We start from the raw sequence: 10,471 nt of genomic DNA, 5'->3' as shown, positions 1-10,471 counted from the left end.
AGTGGGGGGTTATTCAGTTGGATTTTTTTTATTTTTTTTATAATTAATTGGGTATTTGGGATTGCTTATAAAAACAATTTATTAACTTATTCCGGTGTGATATTGGTAATAAGCATTTTTAAATGTTTGGATAAACAACTTATACCGGTGTCAAACCGGTAATAAGGAGTTTTTAAAGAAGTTAAACCCTTCTAATTTTATAATAAATTGATAAGTGTTTTTGTAAAAAAGTATAAGTTGTTTTAAATAAGTAATTCCAAACACCCCTAAATCATATTATGATTTATCAAATCAAACTCACTTTGCTAGTTTAATTTTGCTTTGTCATTTTAAGAAATTCAATTTTGTCATGAATTTAAGGGAAAAAAAGTTGAACTAAAAGAAATATCTCAATACATTTAGAAATCCAAAGATACACTATTTATACACAGATTCATATGTATTAGAAAAATAATAGTCTATATTATATTATAAAGCATTTGACAAAAATTCTTAAAAATCGTTTATTATGTATGAAATACTGTTTATTTGATGCATATTACTTAAAATTCAAGATTACAAGTAAATTTTGCGTAAGTATAGCTTATTAAAGCTTCATGTTTAAATTCGTGTAACTAACTGCGAATAAACATAATTAAATAGAGGATAAATATGTCATTTTAAAATATAAAAAAAATAAAATATAATTAGGATAATTATTAAGTTCTACAAAAATAATTAATTATTATTTTTATAAAAAATTATATTATTAAACCAAATATAAATTAATTCATTTTTAAATTATAACAAAATTTTGAATCAAAGAAATTACATAAAAACAAAAACTTTTAAATATTTAATTTAATACTAATATCACTTATTTTTTTTTCAAAATTTTATGATATCTTCAAATTTATATTTCATTAAAAAAATAAAAACTTTTTCTTTTTCTCAAAATCACACCTAGCATTATAGTATTGATAGACCCAAAATATAAAACGAAACATTAAAATAAAGATATATCTTGCTGCATTATACAAATACCTTTCTAATATTTTTAAATATGTATCTTGATAACTCAACTTTCAAACATGAACCTGAATGATCTATTTTATATAAAAAGCTCAGAATAACCTAATATTGTAACCCATCAAATACTTTATGCAAATAGGGGTCATATTCGTCCATCTAATAAACTCTAGTTATGAATAAATGAGACTATTATAATATACAAACTTTGGACAAAGAGTAACAAGGGGGCTAAAAGGTCGTTTACCGATTGAACTGGCACTTATGCTTACTATTAAAAGTAATTATCATCACTTTACCTTATCGGGTAACATTCTCATTCATCAAAATAGATTGTTGATAAATATCTATTAATCGATAAAAGTTTACGGGTAAGAATCACTATCCTGGTAAGTCCCGCTATCATTGCTTACCTGTTACCATGTAAGGTAAGTAACACGGTAAGCACGTTTGGCAAACAATCCCTCAAATGTGAAACTTTTCTGAAGTTGTTGGACCAAATCTACATGTTTTTTGGGGGCTTTGGGGAGGACTAGAGATGCTCGGCCCAAAGAGTTGTTAAGGGGGGTGGAACAAAGCTCTTAAGGAAAATCTGTGGGGAAAAGGAACCATCTTTAACCTTAATCGTTCGTGTAGATTTGGTGGGTGAAACGTGAAATCTTGAAATGGGGATGGCCCAATTTGAATGAGGTTTTGTTTTCAGGAATCGATTTCCATACTCTGATTTCCCGGTCAAGAACCACGACAGACGAAAACCTTGCGAAAGAGGGTCTTAGAAGATGCAGAGATTGAAATCGTTATCAGTGCTGAGTCGTTTGTTGCAGAGGCAATCTCATCATCGCTACGCCACCATTTCTGCTCAGCCCCACAACTACTCTCAACACAACCATTTTCAAGAACAAGTCTCCCTCTCTTTCTATCTCAACTTTCCCAATGTTTGCTGCATAACTTCACTTGTTTTTTTAAGGTCTGATGTTTGTTTGATTTTTCTGTAATCATAGGTTTTAGTGGAAGGAAGAGCTTTCTCGAGAGCTGCCATACTTAACAGGCCATCTCAGCTCAATGCTATCACTACGTCTATGGTTTTCTACTATTTCCCTTTCATTTTTCCTTATTTATATTTCTGTAGGATCAGAATAAACGTTTTCATTACTATTTAGGAGGTATTTGAAGACGATATGACCAAAATTAGATTGTGGCAAACTTATGTGCAGTTTCTAACTTTTGTTGTTAATTGTAAGAATTGCCACTTATTTGTTGCTGAAATTTAGGTCAAATTGCATCTCTTTTTCTTGAATAAGGGAATAGCCACACTTTGTTATAACAAAAAAGCTTGTAAAATTGCTGATAGGAGAAAAAAATTGTACAGTTTTACATCCAAAAGAGACCCATATTTGAATCTTGTTTTCTGATGATTTCCGTCACCGAGAAATGTGAAAATGTTGTAATGTTATTTAAATATTGTATGTAGGCTGGTCGGTTACAACGACTTTATGAGTCATGGGAGGACAATTCACACATTGGGTTTGTCATGATGAAGGTATTCCATGTTTTTCTGAAAATTTCACTTTTTTGCGGGGCTTTTTGTTTTTATCTCTAAATGTTATTTGGATTTATTGAAGGGTAGTGGTAGGGCATTTTGTTCTGGTGCAGATATGGTAACCATCTATCGTCTGCTTCAAGAAGGTTGGTACACTTTTTATCTTGTTTACCTTTCGAACTGTATATGTATGGACATAAAGCTGATATAGCTTCATTATTCAAATAAGGATTTACACTTTGATGTGATATGCCAATTCGATATGTTTTTTCTCTACGACATTATAAAGGTTTTCTTTATTTGGCCCATTTGTTTGTTTTTACGTTAGTACTTTCCATCTTGACTAATGGCTGAGTCCCATGTTTTACATTATATGCTCACCATGTAAGCTGCAACAGTGTCATTACTGCTTGTGCAGTGTTGGTTTATTAGGGTTTCTACCTATATGTATGCATGTACAAACATACAAATATGCATCTATATGTATGGAGGTATACACAGAGACATATGTGTGTGTATGGATGGGTGTATTATTTGTTTATAAACATAAGTTTGTAAGCGCTTCAATGCATGCTTTGATGGGGATCAAATGGTTGTTTATGTGCCTTTATCTTTATACCTACATATATATGTATATGTATATATGTTCATAGTGTGTTACATATATACATATATTTGTGTGTTTTTAGGGTTTCCCAAGTAATACCGAATGTTTTCAAATCCTAGAAGTAGATGCATCTATAAACTTTCTGATTTGTAGTACTATGTGTTCAAGTAGCTTCTGCTTTATGGGCATCCTATGTGAGACTAATAGATCAACTTATTGTTTTTCTTATTGAATTTCTGCTTGACATATGTACAGGCAATGTTGAAGAATGCAAAGAATTTTTCAGGATGTTCTATCGGTTTATATACCATTTGGGAACATATTTGAAGCCAAATGTGAGTGTCCAGTTTTCTTGTCTCTTTCTCTGCCTCCTCCCCTCTGCTCAAAGTTCTCTCTTTCTTCTCTCTTCCTCTACTCTTTCTATGTGAATGCTGTTATTTCATACTTTAATAGTACCCCCCACCAAAAAAAAAAACAATTATTCTCATACCTTTTCACTATATATCGTAGTTATAATGTAAAACTCCAGACTATATAATATTTGTATAATTGTGTTTAATTGTAAGATGCATATTTTGCTTACATCTCAAAACAATGTACTGCAATGAAATATGAACAAGTTGTATGATCAGTCCCTATGACCCTTTGTTTTGTCTATTTTCTAACTTCTAGTTTTGTGTCAGGCTTATCTATCTGTATGTATATGTGTGTGTGTGTGTCTGTGTGTATGCATGCGTATTTATATACATTATTCTCCATATTTGAATCTTATGACTTCTGAACCCTTTTTATTTCATGTAGCAAGTAATATGTGGGAAGCTATTATGCCCTTTCACCTTTAACCTGGTCTTATAAGACTTCCTCTTATGCTTGCGTTCGTGTCTATGAATTTTGGTATTGCTTTCTTAGCTGGTCCATATTGAGGAGTGATCTTAAGAGTCTGCTACCTGCTTCATACAATACACAAAGTAATCTAGCTTATACCTGATGTAGCTTACATTTTCTATAACATAATACATGGCTTTAAATTTTCCCAAAAAATGCATAATCGATCGATTCTAATCTTGATTACATGATGTGCATATTTCTTACATATGATGACACATTTCTTTCATTTGAGACTGAATAAGGTTGAGTATAATTATAATAATCACGATAACTAAAAGCAAATGCGAGTTTATGATGTTTGATATAGATTAATATACTCTTTCACAGTTGCTTGGTGATTGGCCATTGACTATTGACCATTTAACAGTTGGCTATCATGGATGGTATCACAATGGGTGGTGGTGCAGGTGTTGCTGTTCCTGGAATGTTCCGCATTGCAACTGACAAGACTGTATGCACTTCTACTTGATGCATAATGTTTTTTTCATTGATCTTCAACTAAATCTGTTGATTTACATAACCTAAGTTCGATTTTAGTTTATCATTGGCAACCTGGCACCAATGGCTAATATCAGCATGAAGTTTTAAATTACATCATCGTTTCTTCATTATAAACTTTAATAATTTAACTTAGCATTCTTGAAAATGTTTTTTTTTTTTATTAACCTGGATATCAACCCGCTATGCGAGCCGACTAAACCCAGTGCGACCACCTGCTTTGCAGATAGCCCGGAGTCACCGCATTTGAACCTCCGTGGCCACAAGGGGATTTTTATTCCTCCTTGGATTTGAACTTGGGACCTCCTGGTACTTTTGACCTTTGGAGCCAAGCTCAAACCAATCAGCCACCACCCTTGTGGTTCATTCTTGAAAATGTTGTAATCGTATATTATAACCATATAAATGAACAAAAAAGTTGTCCCTGGAGAGTAACCTTGAGGGCCAGCTCAATCGGCAAATAAACAAAGGCCTTGGGGTTCCTCCCCATAGGTCGCCAGTTCGAGTTTCCTCAAAGACACGGGATTTGTCTGGCTGTTATTATCAGGGATGCATGGGATTATTCGAGGTGCGCTGCCACCCACCGCTACCAAAAGAAATCGTCCTGGACTGCACTTTTTGTCCCTTATTATTTTTTAGTTTCATTTTTCATCCATAAGTGACTATATGGCTTCAATTAAGCCCTTGCAAATAGTACGTTAGGTGTTAGCCACAATATGCACGACTTTGTAGAGGATCATGTTTGTTGTTAACTTTTTGGTTGAACGCTTTTCTTTCTTTTCCACCTTATTGTATCTGTCATGTTCTTAGTCAAACACTCTTCTTTCTTTCCATTTAGCTAAACCTTTTCTTCCCTCATTACTCTCTTACCTCCACTTATTATGCTAGTTTTTATGAGATTCAGAATACATTAAATTGGATTTTTTTTTTATTAAAATATTTTGGTTGGAGTTATTTTCATTGATTAAGCTGTCGTTTAAGCAATTGCAGCTGGCTTATTTTTACAAACCCACCTGCCCCCTTTCTTCTCAATAGAATATCACACATACACAAGCATGTGCAGCCCCCCCAAATAAATAACCCCTCCATCTACCTTCTAGATTCCCAAATCATCTTATCATACCTTTCAAGATCAAATTCACTTTTGTTTTCTTCAACAAGGGGTGTCTAAGGCACATTTAGGGGTTGTATACTAGACACTTACTGCTTTATACCGGGTAACTAATGATTTACTGCATCTTACTGGGTAAGAGACGCTTACCTGGTCAAAAATGATGGTGTTAGTCAACAATCCTAAATTAAAGAATCTCTCTAATTGAAACACTATAAAGTAACAGATAGATTCACTACTCAAAATAAATATGATTTTCTTTGGTGCCTATTGCAGAAATCTGATAAGGGGACATGATGTTTATAAAATTCTATGAACATGGTAAATAGTGGAGCAATTGGTTAACCCACTTGATACTTCACTTTCTACTCAAGATGGCTAGTTTGAAGTTTTTTTTATTAGCATTTAGTTACATTTTGATGCGTTTAAATTGACCATCTGAATTGAAATTGCAGGTTTTTGCAACTCCAGAAGTTCAAATGGGCTTCCATCCAGATGCAGGGGCTTCATTTTATCTTTCTCGTCTGCCTGGTTATTTAGGTAATTTTTGAATTTAAAACCTGCAGTTTTCTCTCAAGATAGTTGATTAAAATTTGACAACATGTGTTTTGAGGATAAAGCAATAGGTTATGCAGGCATGCATGATGTTTGGGCTGTCATTTGGTTGTGTATTAGTAGGCTTTATATTTTACAATGGCTGTAATCGGTAATTATTTTAATAACGGGACTTGAGGCGTTATAACTTATAAACCACAGAGACCAAGCATGTAATTTACTCTAATATATATATATATATATATACACGGATAATGAACTCACACACCCTCCTTATCTATGTTGAGGTATGAACCCCTGATCTCCGGGGAGGCTGGGCTTGGCAACCTGGATACCGCTAGCCCAATGGCCCTTTGATGGTGCATTTGTTGGAGTCAGAGCCTCTGCACCCTCTGGAGAGCCTCCACCATATTGGTCCCTCGACCATCATGGGGAGGTAAATCACATGTCTCGGGGTCATGTGGATGATGCTTGGAGTCGAACTCAGGACCTCCCACTTGTTCTGGCTAAAGCCACAGGGGCGACCTTAAGTACATAGCTTATTCTCTTGTTCTTAATTTTGCAGGTGAATTCTTGGCTTTGACTGGAACAAGGCTTAATGGTGCTGAACTGGTTGCATGCGGCCTTGCTACTCACTATTCACTAAACGCAGTATGTACTTTATACTTCCCTTTCAATGAATACGTTCAAAATTAAATTATTGGGGGCTAAGATGTTGCATTCATTCTTATAGAAACTTGCGTGGGTTGAAGAACGCCTTGGTCAATTGATGACAGATGATCCTTCTGTTATATCAGAATCTCTTGCTCAATATGGCGATCTTGTTTACGTGGATAAATCCAGTGTTCTTCACAAGTAATGTTTTATTCCACTCTCCATTCTATGCTATCACTCCGTGCCCCAGAGGATCATTTGAGAACAATAAAGAAAATGGAATAGCGTTTACTTTTCCATAAATGATAATAGACTTGCGAGTAAAAAAGTCGTATTCATCTGAATCTTTAAAACTGGTACTTTGATTTATATGTTCCAAAATCATATTTCTTTTTGTTTTCACATCGAGAATATATCATGCAACCACGATTGCTTGCTTTCCTTGATTCCTAGGCCACACCTTTTGAGATTTTGATGCCTTAGGAAGAGTTGAAACAGAAGATCGGGTGAAAATTAAAAAACGTAAAATCTGACGATAATTAGGCATTGTATATATGACTTGACAATGTAAGATTGAAGTGACAACTTGTATTACTTTTGTTAGTCCATATCAAAATTGTGGTTCATACCCATGTAAATTGGTTCCATCTATCTTTGATTGGTGTTTCAGGATTGAAAGAATAGATAAATATTTTTGCCACGACACTGTTGAGGAAATTGTGGATGCTTTAGTAAGTTCTCTCTCTCTCTCTCTCTCTCTCTMTATATATATATATATATATATATATATATATATATATATCCTGGGATGCAATTAGCTTAAGTTGATTTTAGTGTTGAAAATAAGCAATCATTTTACATTGTTGCATAAATGTGCAGACAGCATCAGAAGCTACTGATGCATTGTGTTCGACCGCTCTTAAGAAAATGAGGGAAGCCTCCCCTTTGAGCTTAAAGATCACTTTGCAATCCGTAAGTTCATTTCTAACAATTCACCTTCTTTCACCACCAAACCAAACAAAGCATGCAACTTAATAGTGATCAAATGCAGATAAGGGAAGGGAGATTCCAACCTCTCGATCAATGTCTGGCTCGTGAATATTCTACATCATTGTGTTTCATCTCCAAACAGGTCTCTGGAGACTTGTGTGAGGTACGAAGGAACGAACAAGAGGATACTTTTATCAAAACAAACATATATACGTTTGTGCAATGCAGCTTAATCGAACTTTCTCACTTCCACTTGTAGGGTATTCGAGCAAGACTAGTTGACAAGGACTTTGCTCCCAAGGTACCCCTTTGTCTTCTTTATTATGATTCCCAAATTTGGAAATTTGTGGCTTATTTTTTGAGAGAAAACCCTGTTTGGCAAGTTATAAGCTAGCTTTTTGACAAGCTACCTCAAGTAGAGTCACAACAAACTCCAGGTTTTTTTTTCATTTTTCCCAATTATGCCCCTTATAAACGACCAAAAACCCTAGCTTTTTCGGTCATGTTAAACTGCCATCTAGCTTATCAGCTAGTTTTTACAAACGTGACAGGTTTATTAGCCAACAACTAGCTTATTAGCCAACATCTAACTTTCCAGCTAACAGCTAGCGTATTAGCCAACATCTAAGGGGCCGTTTATCTAAATGCTTACACAGGAAGTGCTTACTGTTAGGAGTCAACACTATAATTTATTTTACTGGGTAAGATTGTAGTACATCAAAACATATCCTATGCAACAATTTACCTGGTAAGCGCTTACCCGAGTAAGAGTCGACACCCTCACTTACCGAGTAAGACTATCCATCCTTATCATCACTCTTACCGGGTAAGATTCTTGGCCCTTGCCATGTTCATCCGATGAAGAAAATTACCCGATAAGTACTTACCGGGTAAGCGTTTAGTAAACGGCTCCTAACTTTCCAGCGAACAGCTAGCTGCCTTTTTAGCCAACGTGTAGCTTTCTAGCTAACAAGAAGCTTATGAACTAGTTTGCTAATTTTATTCTCTTTCTTGATATTGGCAGTGGGATACTCCGAGTTTGGAAGCAGTAACCAAAGACATGGTTGACTGCTATTTTGCTCAACTTCCCGATTCAGAGCCCGAGCTAAACTTACCTACAGCCTTGAGAGAACCTTTCATGTGAACGTCATTTTTCTAAGTTGATCTGAGGAACGTACGGATCAGGTTCATGCTTGTTTTCCATATACACCAAGTCTTGCTACCATAAAAAGAGCCCACAAGTTTCACATTGGCAAACAATTTCAAGCTTATTGTCGTCATCACAATTTATCAGTTGTATCGATTTTGGTCGTTAGATTTCTAATTACTGCGGAAATGTAATTTTGGATATTGGGAAGTTAGTTATATTTTTTCATACGATTATAAAGCGAAGGAATGCAAGTGTTCTGAACTGCCATTCGGAAGTGTCTGTTGGCAGGAGCCGAAAGCAGACACATCTTTGGCGGAGTTGGTGCTATCGAACATGGTTTTATAGCATTTCGTGTATAGCACAACGTTGTTGGTCCTCTTAGTTTCTGGAAAACATCTTTAAGGTTAACAAGTTGGAACATATGTTTTTTGAAGTGTGAATGTGGTGCTTGCACTCTCATTTTCAAAACCATTGCCCTTTTTAAAGCAAATTTCTACAACCATTCTCGAAGTGCAATAATTCGATATTGTTTCGTGTTTCGATTTTTTACGGTAGAGGGATATTTCATGTTGAAACGACGTGTGAGATAATCTTGTATCGCAATGAAGCCCGTTATGAATTTGTCTCGGAACACAAATCGGTCACTTCCAAATATCACTTCACACGAGATGCTAACAAGACATTCTGCTCTTAGAAGAGGTGCATTTAGAATGTGGAAAAACGGGAATGCAATCGTTATTTTCGAACTTTGCTAAACTGTGTCGCTTTTAACTTGTGAAGTTGGAGCCCTTCACACTATTGACCATAATTGTATCTTTGTGTAACGTGTCATTTGATTGATTCATTACAAAAATCTGATTGATTTGAGCTTGACTTCAAAGATCAAAAGTATCAGGAGGTCTCAGGTTCAAATACAATGAGGAATAAAAATCTCCTTATGGTCACGGAGGTTCAAATGCGGTGACTTTGGGCTATCTGCAAAGCAGGTGGTCGTTTTGGGATTAGTCGGCTCGCATAGCGGGTTGGATATCCAGGTTAATAAAAAAAAAAACGTACAAATGTGTTTGAAATGTTCAGTATGCAACGCTTGAACACAGATTATATAAATTGCTAAAAACGTTATTGAAGTTTTTATTTTGTCAAATAAAGTATTTCCATATTTCAAATGGCACCCCCAACAATATGACATGTATTAAAAATATGAGCCCTCTTTTTTTCTCCATACCCTTTGTGTTGCTTATGTTATAAACTTAACGTTGCAAGTTTAAATGTTCCACAAGTGTTGTGTCTGGTTAGTTTGAGCTTTGACTCCAAAGGTCGAAAGTACCTAAAGGTCTCGGGTTCAAATCCAAGGAGGAATAAAAATCCCCTTGTGGCCACGGAAGTTCAAATACGGTGACTCCAGACTATCTGCAAAACAGGTGATCACCTTGGGATTAGTCGGCTCGCATAGCGGGTTGGATATCCAGG

The 10,471-nt window shown here is 35.2% G+C and overlaps 1 protein-coding gene across 1 annotated transcript; it reads left to right on the top strand.

Moving 5' to 3' along the window:
• Nucleotides 1-1,533: 1,533 nt before the first annotated feature.
• Nucleotides 1,534-9,800, top strand: LOC112529575 (3-hydroxyisobutyryl-CoA hydrolase-like protein 2, mitochondrial). The gene is made up of 14 exons (XM_025140898.1): nucleotides 1,534-1,910; nucleotides 2,010-2,090; nucleotides 2,480-2,548; nucleotides 2,631-2,694; nucleotides 3,411-3,490; nucleotides 4,411-4,494; nucleotides 6,108-6,192; nucleotides 6,773-6,858; nucleotides 6,941-7,062; nucleotides 7,532-7,592; nucleotides 7,741-7,833; nucleotides 7,913-8,014; nucleotides 8,111-8,152; nucleotides 8,876-9,800. Exons 1-14 carry the CDS (start codon nucleotides 1,788-1,790, stop codon nucleotides 8,993-8,995), a joined length of 1,212 nt encoding a protein of 403 aa, XP_024996666.1. The 5' UTR covers nucleotides 1,534-1,787; the 3' UTR covers nucleotides 8,996-9,800.
• The last annotated feature ends 671 nt before the right edge of the window (nucleotides 9,801-10,471 follow it).

The sequence above is a fragment of the Cynara cardunculus genome (assembly GCF_001531365.2).
Source record: "Cynara cardunculus var. scolymus isolate 2C chromosome LG 16, CcrdV1, whole genome shotgun sequence".
Classification (NCBI taxonomy): Eukaryota; Viridiplantae; Streptophyta; class Magnoliopsida; order Asterales; family Asteraceae; genus Cynara; species Cynara cardunculus.
This window is presented reverse-complemented; position numbering and strand designations above follow the sequence as displayed.

Bases quoted from the DNA above. Each gene is read 5' to 3' on its own strand.
- LOC112529575 (XM_025140898.1), top strand. From the start codon at position 1,788: ATGCAGAGATTGAAATCGTTATCAGTGCTGAGTCGTTTGTTGCAGAGG. The intron at 2,091-2,479 runs GTTTTCTACTAT...TATTGTATGTAG, and splicing joins ATGCTATCACTACGTCTATG to GCTGGTCGGTTACAACGACT. The intron at 3,491-4,410 runs GTGAGTGTCCAG...ACCATTTAACAG, and splicing joins GAACATATTTGAAGCCAAAT to TTGGCTATCATGGATGGTAT.